A 15,220-nucleotide genomic window follows, 5' to 3' on the forward strand; every position below is an offset into this window, starting at 1 on the left:
TTCCGGTCTTATGACGTCGCCTCTGATTCTTGTGACATCACTTCTGACTGATGACGTCACTTCCGTTTCTATGAGTGTTCTCCTTCCGTTGTCACATCCTCCTACGGCGTCACCCCCGGTTGCTTTGACGTGACATAAGTGTAAACTGTCGTCACTTCCGTAGAGCAGTGGATCACATCCAGAATAGATTGAACCCCAGTGATTACCAAGATCTGTCCCGCCCTATGCCAACTTACTTTGTTTGGTGTCAAATCCTGGATTTCTCATCCCGGCCAATCACCTTCACTCCCTATAGAAAAAGGGCGAAAGGTTCCTGGGATACTATAGCATGGGCGGCCACCAAAGTCCACAAGCATAATATAGACCCCTAAATCTGGGTACATGTCACTCAAGTAGAAGTTGGTAAATGCATTTTGGGACCTCCACTGACAACTCGCTACAACTTGTTCTGAAGCTGATGGCCAAGAAGCTAGCGAAGTTCATAATGCTCTGACCTCATGAGCCATGATGTAGGCTTTTCAATAGTGAGTGAGTGAGTTGGGTTTTAACGCCCCTTTTAACAGTATTTCAGTTATACCGCGGCGTGTCAGCTTAATGTGGGAGGAAAGCCCGAAGTGATGCAGGTCTCAGACATTTACCACTTCGGTGAAACCCACGAGCACGGGTATGATGATGACATCGGGGCCAACCGGGATTCGAACCCACAATCATAGGTTTCTGGCGTGTCCAATGGACGCAACTCTGCACAGCGAATCGCGGCGCCTTAGACGACTGGGCAACCCGTGCCCCCTGCTTTTCAATACCATTGCTATAATTACAAATACTTGATTTAGGTACTCAAGTTAATCGATAGTGTACCCTATTATTATGTACGAAAAACATTACACAAATCAGGATATTCTGCACGTACTGGCAAGAATGCAAAGACGTTTACACGTGGGTTTAATATAGGTAATTCCATTTGGGTAATGTAAAGGCGAAGAAGTACACAGGTTGTTTTAACTGATACCGCTTTGGTATGAAGAACATCTCCTGGGTGAAGGGTGAGTGAGTGAGTAATGTTTCACTCCACTTTAGCAAGAACTCTGCAATATCATGATGGGGATGGCGTGAAGCTGTCAGAAATAGGTTTGACACATTGTAACCATGTAAGTAATCTAACCAGAATCTTCCACGCGAACCACGCTTTAACAAGTATACAGCCCCACCAGCCATTTGTTTAAGTGTCATGGACATAACTGAACATCTAATAGAACTGTGTTAATTAAAGGGTCCATTTCGAAAACAATAACATGGAGGGGATCAAACTTTCTGAAATGTTCAGGTGCTTCACTGAGTGGGTAAAAGTTTATTTATCACCGTGTTAGAGGTGAGGTGAGGTGAGGTGAAATGGGGTTTAACGTCGCATCCATGCGTGCGTGCGTGCGTGCGTGTGTGTGTGTGTGTGGCTGCTTGTACTAGACAGGGCGCCAGACAGGTTAACAACAAGTACCATCTTTTAACGTCTTTTGGTATGGCGCGGCCGGGGATCCCGTGTTAGAATAGGATATAAAGCGAGGGTAGCTGTTTTGTGATTTGTGACAGCTGAATCAGAACAGTGAATAAGTGAGGTGGGTAAAAGGCCGCTTTTGAACAGCTTTCTCTCATAAACACGATGTGCCGTCTTGGTCAGTGAGAGGAAGTCTAAAACAATGCAGGCTTTACCACGAGCACGGCATAGTGTTGATAAATCTAAAATTTGGGTCAATCTGGGATTCCAACCCACAATCATGCCCGTGAAATATACATCTAGGCAATGTGACATGACCAAACGACAGATGAGTATGTATCACTTTATTAACACAGGATTACGTTTATCGTCCTTGTGGTCACGTGACCGACGCCCCCTCCGTTGCCATGACAAACATGATGGTTTAGGAGGACCATATGGGTGAGGGTTTCCTGTACTTGTAGACGATGTTCGTATACTTCAGCTGAAAAAAAAACAGACAAAGAGTGGGCTTTCAGTTTTACCAAATCCACATATTCTTGTTTTCGTTTACTGATTTAATATAACTGAGGATTTCTGGGTGTACCAAGTTATTTTTGTGTCAGATGTGTACATGTTAACCTCAAATTACATTACACCTTTCTGCTTTTGCATGGTACACACAAACACGCACGCACGCACACACACACACACGCACGCACGCACACATACACACACATAGACACTTTGGAAGCAAGGTAATAAACGTTTCTATGATATTCCCGAATTACACTCTGGCGGAGATCAGCATCAGAGATGAGAAGACATGAATCCTAGCTGTATCTAAGCGATCAATGGATGTGGGATAGTAAATGCGGAGCAGTACAAAGCTACGATTTAGCAGCAATCTGCCGACGCGTCATGAAATACCTCTGCAAGGTAGACCTTGTTTTCCAAATCTGCGAGCGTGAACATGAGACCCTGGAAGGCTTCACACACAGACACTCGGCCATCACCTGCCGGCAAATAAAATTCATTGTCTGGTGACTTCTCATCGTTTTGTTTGTTTGTTCTTTAACGCCACACACTCGTCCATCTACATGGCGGTGGTCAGTACTAAATTGAGCCCAGACCAGACAATCCAGTGATTGACATCATTAGATCGATCAACGCAAATGGGATACGATGACATGCATCAACCAAGTCAGCGAGCCTGACCACAAGATCCCGTAAGTTGCCTCATGCGGCTGGCATAGGTTTGGTAACTGAAGATCCATTCTAATCCGATCTTAACGTTTGACTCATCAATCCTGCATTCAACATATGGCTTATTTGATTGCTGGGTGTTCGTGTTCGTAACTATGTCAAGGTATCGTATACAATTGATTCACTACCCACCATCTTTATCGAGCATGTTGAAGTTGCCCTGGTCCGCAGTGGAGAACCTGAGGTCACTGTTGACGTCCTCAATGTCGAAGAGGCGACCTGCGACCCCCGTGCTGATTCCATACCGCTTCTTATAAATCATTACGAAGGTGCAACGATCGACTCCAGCGGCAACTGCATAGGAAAAGAGTGAGTGAGTGAGTATGGTTTTACGCCGCTTTTAGCAATATTCCAGCAATATCACGGCGGGGGACACCAGAAATGGGCTTCACACATTGTACACATGTCGGGAATCGAACCCGGGTCTTCGGCGTGACGCGCGAATGCTTTACCACTAGGCTACCCGACCGCCCCGCATAGGAAAAGAACATTCGAAACGTAACCTGCTCAAGACAGGCCAGCGGGACAAACTTTTGTTGTTGTTATTCCTTGTTCTGATTTACTGACATATTTCATGTGAGCTAGTGTATTTGTCAATCGCTACGTTCTAATACTCGCTCGTGCATTTATCTGACAAATTCCCTCAATATTTGGTTCTCTAATCCGCCGACCCCACATTTTTCCAGAAACACATAAACCCAAATGCAAACAGGTTTCAATGCTATAAATATTTGAAATAAACCGAAAAGAGGACGGAGGTAAATCATGCATAGAAGTATTCCAGCCAGGACGTTATAAATGATTTGGGGCAATTTCTTGAGAACACCGACCCTGTCGTTTTCAGAATGAAGACCCTCGACAAACCAGTTAGTGCACGCAAGGCGTAGAGCGTTAGATATAAAGTGATTGAGGTGCTCTTAATTTTATTACTACGATGCCTCTCGAAAGACTGATTATATACTCCAGGTATACAAACTGAATGCATTTCAATGGTTATGCAAATAACGTGTTATAATTTAGCGTCAAGTCGGCTAAACTCAGCCTGGTAACAACGACAAAAATATATTCAATAGAATGCTCATAACGTGGACAAAACAATGTCAATATCAAGATTTCATACAAACCAAACTATGATCTGTGGGTATTCCGCTCCATTATGTTCCATGACATCGATATTTGGATTTAAAGATATTGATGAAGGTGAGGTGAGGTGAAATGGGGTTTAACGTAGCGTCCAAGATTACTGCACTTATATAGCGACGTGCATGTACGTGTGTGTGTGGCTGCTTGTACTAGTCCGGACTGATGCCGATTTATAGTGCTAACACAGTGAGATACCATACCGCAGTTTAACATGAATACTCCACTCAGACACAGTATACTGACTCTGAGCCGACCAGTCCTTGTTTTAGCCCCTTAATGCCGAGTGCCAGACAGGGTAACAACAAGTACCATTTTTTAACGTCTTTTGGTATGACGCGGTCGGGGATCGAACCCCGGACCATCCGCTCTCCGGGCGGACGCTCTACCTCTAGACCACGGAGGCGGTCTATATTGATGAAGTAATTCATGGGTACAATATGCATAGCCCTGCACCACAGAGGAATGATTCAGTCCCTTGCACTTTATTGAAGCATTTTAGGAAAGTGAGTGAGTGTCCTGGGGTTTTAATTCGGTTTTGAACACCATTTCATATTACATCGTGTAAAAGTCTTGCAGGTGGTGACTCGTCATCAGAGTTTGGATGATCCTTGCACAGCAAAGGGGTGCAACTCTGCATTGCCACTTGTGGCAGCAGAGACGACAATACCTTTTCCTATTTGGAGATGGGAATCATTGCTATAATGCTTTAGTGTAGCTCCCGGTACTGTTATTTGTATTCACTATAACGTCGGGTAAGATGTCAAGCCAATGTAGCATAAGTAGATGTACAAGGTGATTCTGAATAACCTTTGTATCAATAATAAAACAATTACTTACGGTTAAAAGCACTGTCGATGGTGGCTGCAACAGTAGAATTCCTAGTTTCGACTGAAGTGACGTAACCATCATTGTTGGTGTCGAACGATTTGAGATCTTCCAGAAATTGACGCGTGTCGATATCAGTCATGGAATTGTTGGAGAGTCTGCGAGAATACAGAATTATGGAGTCAAGCGTCACATTTAATAATGTTTATGAACTACGCACATTAAACAATCCGAGAACAAAACTACAACATATACAAGAAAAACGACTTGATGCAACCAAGCCTTAGTCTTGAGGCAAGACAACCCGTTGTTCTATGCTAAAACAACGTTTCTCAACGTTGCAGGATATTGCCACTCTGTCCAACAAATCCCCCTCAACGTGATTCGTCTACTGTGTATTGCGGGTACTGCAATTCAGCACTGCCAACATAAGGACCCGAGGACACAAAATGGTCCCAGCAGGTCATGCATGTGGTCAGAGACGACTCAAGAGGGGATCACGTGGCAAATTATCTGTTGACGTATCCTGAATGATCGCTGCTTTTGTTATCAGCCAATGGCTTGTCTAGTCTCTATTCTATTTCTCGGTAATACTTGTAGTATTGCTCACCACAGTCTTTAACCACTCGTGACACATGGGTGTATATAAATGCGAGAAAACCCTTTCCATAACCATGACATATATCTGCTGAAGCACAATCTATAATTGTACGATTAGGGGCGTTCGGTAGCCTAGTGGTTAAAGCGTTCGCTCGTCACGCCGGAGACCCGAGTTCGATTCCCGACATCGGTACAATGTGTGAAGCCCATTTCTTGTGTCCCCAGCCGTGATATTGCTGGAATATTGCTAAGAGCGGCGTAAAACCATACTCACTAACTATTGTGGGATTCTGACATCATAAGCATGCGTTTATATGCGTGGTGATACCAGGTGATCGCGAAAAGATGAGCGTATCCTACCCTACCTGTGGTACCCGTCATTTATAAATGCACAGGTAAGTCAATTGTTCACCTGAACAAAATACGATAACATAAGCCGTATAGTATAGTATTGAATAGAATCTTAGTTATGTATTCAGATAACCGTTAGAGGAACTCCCCAAGTGACACAGGTCGTAGGCGATAACTACTTTGCAGAATTACATACACGCGAGACCGGAGCATGAATAGCTCAGTTGGCTAAGATATGCAGATGTGTGTCTCATATTTTGTGCCGTGACCGTATTGTCGTGGGTTCGAATCCCACATTCCTTCTAACTATCACCCATGGTTTGGTAGCACCATACCAGTGCTCGCGGGTTTCTCAAGAGTGGTAAGCGTGTAACACGTGCATCACCTCGTTCCCTTCTCCCACAGCAGGCTGACACACAAGGCGTTCTGGTACTTACAAGCTGTAGTTATTATAAATGTACGACTGATGTAAGACATGTCGAAATTTAAACATTGAAATACTATATTTGTAGTTCCTACCTGCCCTTGCTTTGGATTTGGAAGGAGCCGCATTCTGTCATCTTGTTGTTGCTGAACCAGCTTCCCGAGGCAGATACAGAACCCACGAATAGGACCAGACACAACAACGCTCGGTACATCATCTGTATGGAAAGATGTGAATGGGTTTACAAGAGCTTGGTTTATTTACTCCAAAGGCTTTTTTTATTCAGCAGCACAACAAAACAATGAAGAAACACACACAAAATATTTACATTAATTCTACAAAACAATAAAATCACGGAAATATTTTTTGAATACTTTTGTATTTTTGTCAACACCATCAGTACATAATTTTCCCAAACATGCACAAAAAGGTCCTAAACTATTTACAAATAGCACATTCTAACTTAACAGAATATAAGTTAACTACATGACAACAAACATCAACAGCAAAACATTGGACATTCTGTATACCTCACACTGATTTGGATTTTTATGTTTAAGAATACTTAATAAAGTTTTAAATCGAGGTGTATACTTAGCTACGTTTCGACTACCGCAAACCAAACAGCTTACCTTCGTTCTTGACCCTTCTACAGGGCAACTACAGAGCTAGGCTAGGTGAGTTTCATTTTTGGAGCAGAATGTTTCTTTGCTTGGAGAACCGTTAGTAAGCAAAATCACCCTGTCAATCAAGTTGGGGCTCTGTACCGGACGCACATCCGAAAGTATTTGCAACATTTAATGCTGGGGTTATTTATTATTTATTATTATATTGACATTCGTTTAGCTTACCATTCGTCCTGGTGACCCTTTGTTCGGGAATCAGACAAGAAAATAGGAGGTTGAGGTTAATTCAGACAAGAAAATAGGAGGTTGAGGTTAAATGGAATGAGCTAATCCAACCGTTACATCGTGTGTCAGAAGGGTTTTGCACCGCATTTAGCAATATTCCGGCCATTTTGCAGGGGGACACTAGAACGAGAATCTCCGTGAATATTCCAAGTACAGATTCCAGTTGTGTTACTCAAATCGTCGGCTTGAATTTTCCTGGCGGAAACACCTGTTTCCTACTGATACTCTGTGGAAATTTAACAAGGTAAGCCAACAGTTAATTAGCCATGACATGTGATTAGCAATGGACAAATGGATGCCGGAGTTAAATTATCACTGATTGGAATAAGCAATGAACAAAAATAAAAGGAAGTCATTGGGTTAATTAGCGCCTCTCTCTCTCCGTCATCCGTTTTGTTTTGTTTCTCTCTCTCTCTCTCTCTCTCTCTCTCTCTCTCTCTCTCTCTCTCTCTCTCTCTCTCTCTCTCTCTCTCTCTCTCTCTCTCCCATATATTTCGTGCACGGAAAAACATCTATTTGTATCCAGTGTTGATCTGTGGGAACATTGTCGTGATGATCATATAGAGATTTATTGTCAAGCCAGGCGCACTCTTCGTGAAAGCGGATCTTTTTCTTAGAAAAGTGCGAAAGTGCGAAGAAGCCGTCTTTCAAAATACTATCTCGTCATATCATCTCAACTCTTGAAAAGTTGACAGCTTTTTACCTGCCAGGGATATTCTGTTCTCAACACTTTGGGCAATCCCCCTTACTTATCAAACTGCAAGACGTACAGAGCAACGGAATACTGAACCTGTGTTTCTATCAACGTAAATATTTATATACTTAAGGTACTGTAAGTAAATATGAAATGTGGTCGCATGTGTGTTTCCTTGGAGGGACATGCGTGTATGTCGTGATGCACAGTGACGATGCAGATTGTTGCGGCTTGTGATCTCTATACGTGCATCATGCATTACCATGAATGGAAAATAAGAATCACTGTAGAAGTACACACAGTCAGGCATCACTACATGTGTTATGTGAACACTATTTGGATCAGGTAGGGACAGCAATGCGTGTTTCACAATTGCCCTATTGCCTAATCTTACTAATAACATCAAACATGAAGCATGAAGTCAGAAATACACACTGTGTAAAACACTCAGCCTATCACCGAGTGCAGTCATAAAAAACACATATTTCTACAGATAACACCAATGTAGTCTCACATATTCACCCTGGGCTCAAGTGCACTCATACAAATAACACAGCATCCATGAAGACAACCATGTAGTTAAAGTGACAAACACGCAGTCATACAGGAAAAACATGCCGTATACAGGAAATCAGGCAGTCATACATAAAACCTCACAATCGTACGGGAAACCTCACAGTCATGCAGGAAACCTCACAGTCATACGAGAAAACTCACAGTCATACAGGAAATCAGGCAGTCATGCATTAATCCTCACAGTCATACGGGAAATCATCATGCAGTCATACATTAATCATCACAGTCATACGGGAAATCAGGCAGTCATACATTAATCCTCACAGTCATACGGGAAATCAGGCAGTCATACATTAATCCTCAAAGTCATACGGGAAATCAGGCAGTCATACATTAATCCTCACAGTCATACGGGAAATCAGGCAGTCATACATTAATCCTCACAGTCATACGGGAAATCAGGCAGTCATACATTAATCATCACAGTAATACGGGAAATCAGGCAGTCATACATTAATCCTCACAGTCATACGGGAAATAAGGCAGTCATACATTAATCCTCACAGTCATACGGGAAATCAGGCAGTCATACGGGAAATCAGGCAGTCATACATTAATCCTCACAGTCATACAGGAAATTAGGCAGTCATGCATTAATCCTCACAGTCATACGGGAAATCAGGCAGTCATACATTAATCCTCAAAGTCATACGGGAAATCAGGCAGTCATACATTAATCCTCACAGCCATACGGGAAATCAGGCAGTCATACATTAAACATCACAGTCATACGGGAAATCAGGCAGTCATTCATTAATCCTCACAGTCATACGGAAAATCATGCAGTCATACATTAATCTTCACAGTCATACGGGAAATCAGGCAGTCATACGGGAAATCAGGCAGTCATACATTAATCCTCACAGTCATACGGGAAATCAGGCAGTCATGCATTAATCCTCACAGTCATACGGGAAATCAGGCAGTCATACATTAATCCTCACAGTCATACAGGAAATCAGGCAGTCATACGGGAAATCAGGCAGTCATATGGGAAATCAGGCAGTCATACATTAATCCTCACAGTCATACGGGAAATCAGGCAGTCATACATTAAACCTCACAGTCATACGGGAAATCAGGCAGTCATACATTAATCCTCACAGTCATACGGGAAATCAGGCAGTCATACGGGAAATCAGGCAGTCATACATTTATTCTCACAGTCATACGGGAAATCATGCAGTCTTATGGGAAACCTCACAGTCATACGGGAAACCATGCTGTCTTACGGGAAACCTCGCAGTCATACGGGAAACCATGCAGTCGTACAGGAAACCTCACAGTCATACAGGAAATCGGGCAGTCATACGAGAAACCTCACAGTCATACGGGAAATCAGGTAGTCATACAGGAAACCTCACAGCCATACAGGAAATCAGGTAGTCATTCAGGAAACCTCACAGTCATACGGGAAACCATGCAGTCTTACGGGAAACCTCACAGTCATACGGGAAACCATGCAGTCGTACTGGAGACCTCACAGTCATACAGGAAATCGGGCAGTCATACGGGAAACCTCACAGTCATACAGGAAATTAGGCATTCATATGGGAAACTTCACAGTCATACGGGAAACCATGCAGTCGTACAGGAAACCATGCATCATACAGAAAACTATGACAGGCATACATTTTACTTAGTAAAAAAGCCATAGAACTGCAAGAACTATGCATGCCAATGAAGTTATTGATTATATTTATCTTAGCCGTTGGACTTTATATCAATATAAACATGTGTCATATACAATATCCAAGTTTTCATATGAAATAATTTCATTCAGATATGTTACAGTTTGACATTATGTCAGTAAAGCTTTAGGTAAACAAAGCACAAAGCAATTCCCTGTCAAACCTCATAAATATCAACATGAACTCGTCCTACAGACGTTTAATGTCCAATCACACAACAAATCATTCAATGACAATAGCATATTCCCGGATCGTGTATTCTCTTAGCACCATCGCAAAAAGATCATGTAGAGACCAATGGTCGGAAAATAAGATGGATCTGATTGATCACAACAGCACTCATATTTTCCTACAAAATCATCTCTTGAAAGGAGACAAATGTCAATGAGAATGGCAAATGATAAATGACAACTGTATTTAGTTTTTCTGCCCCCATGGTCCATTGTACTAAGTGCAATAAGACTGGGAGTAGACAACTGTATTTAGTTTTTCTGCCCCCATGGTCCATTGTACTAAGTGCAATAAGATTGAGAGTAATGTTAGCAGCAACATCACTTTAGATACGTGTAGAGCATAACAATATTTATATACATGTGCAACTAGAGAGGAAGATTTCAATTTAAATACATCCCCAGCCCTTCAATGTGTGCAACATTTGGCGAAGATAATAATTGGTACTAGATATTTCCTCTCATTGTGTAGGCATAATAGTATGTTTCAATAAACGTTTTTTGCGGGTAACTGCATAAAAAGGAGAAGCAAGTTTGAGTGAGTGAGTGGGCCTTTGAGAGTATTCCAGTTATATCACGGCGTGTCAACTTAATGTGGGAGGAAAGCCCGAAGTGATGCAGGGTTCAGACGTTTACCACTTCGGTGAAACCCACGAGCACGGGTATGATGCGGACAAACCTGGAAACATAATCGGGGCGAACCGGGATTCGAACACACAATCATATCATAGGTTTCTGGCGTACCCAAGGGACGCAACTCTGCAGTGCGAATCGCGACGCCTTAAACGAGCAAGTTTGAAGTGATATTCATCTTCTATAAGCTGCAAATTGCACCTTCTATCAATCGTGCATTAATATCCACAGTGGGACGAGAGCGACATTGTTGAATTTTCAATCTGTGTGACAAAACAACAAAATTTACAAATCTTTCGGGATCCTTTCCATCTGGAAGATGTAATACATATTTTCAGGTTAAAGAAATGTTTTATAACAAGAGTACGTATTTAAATACGTAGCTAGTATATTTGTAATGTCAAATCAGGAACTGTATATCATTACAACGTTGTACACTTTGATGAATCCAATTTTTACATTTCCACAATCTTGAGTAATCCAAACATAGGAGAACCCAGTATGTAAAACCAACATTCTAATTTTGGAGACCCAACTTATTGTACCATTTTAATCAAATACTTTCAGCATTTCATAACACGCACGTGTGTGATTAGCGGATGGGGTCAATAGATGATAAACGTTTCGCGTAGAGCTAAATTCATCACGAGTAAAGACTTTGACCAATAGGAAATCCTACAGGAAATCCACGCGTAACGCACTTGATACGCGTACAGCTGCTAGCTTTTACGCGTAACGATATTTTATATGCGTAAAGGTAGTTGTTTAGTTGTAGTTGTACTGCTGACACCAATTACAATTCAGTGTATGATTATGTGTAATGCACTTGTTAATCCTTACGCGTAAACACTTTGACCAATGGGAATTCTATGTGGTTTTACGCATATTGCCGGTAGTAATTTACCTGTAAACGTAAATTCATGGATAGGATATACGGTTTACGCGTAACAATTGTGTTACGCGTTTACCTCCATCGATTTTCATTGGTCAAAGGCTTTACGCGTTATGACTTCAGCTTTACGCGTAAAGCCTTTTAGCTTCCGCGTAAAGACATTACTAACGCACCTGTTACGTGTAAACCTACATGGATTTCCTATTGGTCGAAGGCCTTGCGCATAATGAGTAACGCTTTACGCGTAAAGTTTATTATCTTTTGACCCTATGCACTAAACATTGACGTGGATATCACTTATACCCATAAAAAAAACACTCTACACCCATACTTGATGCAGCTTGTAAAATATTCAACACACAAATAACGCCTTCCAACCTCTCCAAGCACAGTCGTATTTGAAACTGTTTTAGTTATATATTAATAACGTCTAAAAGATGAGCTTTGAACCTTTTCCATGACTTTCCTATACTCGAAACCTCAGATTTCGGAGCCATACAATAGAATAGGAGTTATCTTAGTATCAACGATAGTCACACTAGTGTTGAATGAAAATGATTGATATCTTTTAAGTAGAGAATACACAGGAAACGCTGCCTTTCTTGCCTGTCTTACTACTATATCCAGGGCATCATGCGTTCTTCGCAAGCCAATAACACATTCTTCAATTGATACTAAGATACTAATATATCATTAGCAAACAACAATGATAAGATTTCATCTATATCCCGAGAAAAAAAACACATCTCAAGCCTAGCTCCTATACTGATTGGTAAGTTTCGTTCATAAAAAAACATAGACTGAGCATACACCCTTGACGTACGCCACATGATGTACTGAATGAACCTGATTTGCAATTTTCTGCTCAAATACAACCTTTAGTTTCAGCTATACATACTACTTGCTACATAATACATTTTACCACTGACACCCCTTGAATGTAATACATTAAGACGTTTTTGTCTCTGTACCAAATCAAAGGCTTTTCGAAAATGCATAAATGCCAAATAAAACGGCGTTTTGATTTCCTTATATATTTCTGACGCGATGCCTGTTAAACGAAGATATTATCTTCTTATTCTTATTTCCAACACTAAAAAGGAGTTAAGTACATAATATACATGAGTGGCCCGCGCGTTGCACACGGGTTGAGTCACGCGTTGCTGATGTATGTAAGGGAAATCAATTTCTAGGCAGTAGTGTACCTGCGTGACATCGGTTCGTCTTCACAGATTAACTTCTATTCAAAGCGTTTTCACAAATATCCGACTATAGATGGACCCGGCTGAAATTTGGTATCCATCACTCCTTGTTCGAGACGTGCTTCATCATCTCCCTCTATATGGACATCCGTAAGTACATACAGGAGTTGCAGGATGGGAGTTAAGGCTAATTGAATTACATCTATTGTCCCTATGTTTTCTTCTTGTACTATCATATGAACAATTTCCAAAACGCAGAGCGGTCTAACGAACGAACTGTGTGACCCATCCGCTTTTTTCCCATAGGGCGAAATGCCATGTTCCGGTATCTTTATCACTTCTAGGAAATACGCTTGTTTCGGCTTTTCCTCGCACTTCAATACAAAATCTCGAGCGACAAACGTCGATTGTTCGATTTCTTATTTTGCCGAGATCCAGAGTTGCGTATTGTCAGCACAAATTGACTTGTGGTGTTACCTGTGATGGCGTGCGGCTGGCTAAAGGAACCAGGCTGATATTGGACCATAGTCGTGAGAACACTGACTGCATATATGCCGCGTCATACCCAAAGACGTTAAAAGATGATACTTGTGTTGTTTTACTCATACCAAGGTTTTGACATGAACACACAATGCCATTTTGGTTTTGACATGTGATTATTTGATGCTTGTACCAGCATTTTGTGTTTATGTGCATGTGAGCTGACAGGTCCTGTGTCATACGATGAAGAGATTCATGCTTAACAACGTTCTCCATTCTTGAACAGCCTCCGTGGCCTAGTGGTAGAGCGTCCACCCGGAGAGCGGAAGGTCCGGGGTTCGATCCCCGATGCGTCATACCAAAAGGCCGTTAAAAGATGGTACTTGTTGTTACCCTGTCTGGCGCTCGGCATGAAGGGACTAAAACAAGGACTGGTCGGCTCGGAGTCAGTATACTGAGTCTGAGTGGGGTATTCATGTTAAACTGCGGCATGGTATCTCAGTGTGCTTGCACTATGAATCGGCATCAGCCCAGACTAGTACAAGCAGCCACACATACACGTACATGCACGTCGCTATATAAGTGCAATAATCTTCGACGCTACGTCAAACCCAATTTCACCTCATCTCAACTCTTCATTCTTGATGGATCAGTGCATTATCTAGACATGTATTAGTATTCTAATAAGTATAAAATTTCTCACGGTTTCAGAAACGGGTTTATATTTAGGTTTGTCAGCGCCATACCGGCGATAGTGGCGTTCAAGTAATAAACGGCTCATGAGACCTGCATCACTTTCCTCCCACATCAAGCTGACACGCCGTGATATGACTGGAATACTGTAATGCGGTGTTAAACCCGACAAACTCACTCACTCTGATAACGGATATATTTCTCGCTGTTAGTCGGTTAGTCGCGCTGTCAACATATACGACGACTCCAACCTTGCCGCACTCAACTATTTCGACATCATCGACACCAACAGAGACAACATGCTGACAACATCTGACACGGGTTTCCCGACACTGATGGTATGTGCATGTGAATGGGGAATGAGTGAGTGAATGTTGTTATACACGTCAGTAAGCAATAATGATGACGTAATGAGCCACGTCAGGCATTGTTGACAACCGATCCTCATTTGTCGGGGCGTGGCAGCAGGTGCTTAGGTTCTAGCCTTACCCGGGATACCTGCAGGGTAGTGAAAAAACACATTAAAAAATATATATATACTCACACGCAAAAGAAACGCAAGTCGAGTATGCAGTATACATGTTATTTACTTTCAACAGTAAAGACAAGAAATACTAATAGGGCAAGATTGACAAAAAATTGACTGAAGACAGTTTAATGGATTAAAAGGCAGCTGTGCTTAGTTCATCGGCAGTTGTAGGGACTGGGCGCACATTGTGCAGACGCCTTTGAACCTCATCCCACAAGTGTTCGATGGGGTTCAGGTCAGGGCTGAGGGCTGGCCACGGTAGAATATGGATGTTGTGTTGTTGCAGAAAGGCCATGGTAGCTCTGGCAACATGGGGACGAGCGTTGTCCTGCTGGAAAATGTGTTGGTGATGTTGTGGAAAAAATGGAACAACGTGGGGTCTGATCACTTGTTCGATATACCGCTGAGCAGTGACGCCGTGTCCCCGACCTTGACCAACATTCAGAAAGCACATGGGTCCAAGTCTCGCATTAAGTCCAATCCCTGCCCATATCATGACGCTAGATCCACCCCATGGATCCCTTTCCACAACGTTTCTGTCAGCGAAACGATCACCTCCACGCCGCCAAATTCTGACTTCCGTCTGCATGGGAGACACAAAAGCGACTTTCA

The 15,220-nt window shown here is 42.2% G+C and overlaps 1 protein-coding gene across 1 annotated transcript; it reads right to left on the reverse strand.

The window, feature by feature from the left end:
• Positions 1–1,818: 1,818 nt before the first annotated feature.
• LOC124149026 lies at positions 1,819–6,769 on the reverse strand. Its single transcript, XM_046520358.2, has 6 exons — positions 6,710–6,769; positions 6,173–6,294; positions 4,715–4,860; positions 2,867–3,028; positions 2,399–2,484; positions 1,819–1,973 (listed from the first exon to the last, which is right to left on the reverse strand). The coding sequence occupies exons 2-6, from the start codon at positions 6,292–6,294 to the stop codon at positions 1,914–1,916; spliced, it is 576 nt and encodes a 191-aa protein (XP_046376314.2). The 5' UTR covers positions 6,710–6,769; the 3' UTR covers positions 1,819–1,913.
• Positions 6,770–15,220: the final 8,451 nt, after the last annotated feature.

Source organism: Haliotis rufescens, unplaced genomic scaffold, assembly GCF_023055435.1.
Source record: "Haliotis rufescens isolate VD_foot unplaced genomic scaffold, xgHalRufe1.0.p SCAF_8, whole genome shotgun sequence".
Classification (NCBI taxonomy): domain Eukaryota; kingdom Metazoa; phylum Mollusca; class Gastropoda; order Lepetellida; family Haliotidae; genus Haliotis; species Haliotis rufescens.

Bases quoted from the DNA above. Each gene is read 5' to 3' on its own strand.
- LOC124149026 (XM_046520358.2), bottom strand. From the start codon at position 6,294: ATGATGTACCGAGCGTTGTTGTGTCTGGTCCTATTCGTGGGTTCTGTA. The intron at 3,029-4,714 runs GTAAGTAATTGT...TTTCCTATGCAG, and splicing joins CATCGACAGTGCTTTTAACC to TTGCCGCTGGAGTCGATCGT. The intron at 2,485-2,866 runs GTGGGTAGTGAA...ATTTGCCGGCAG, and splicing joins CAACATGCTCGATAAAGATG to GTGATGGCCGAGTGTCTGTG.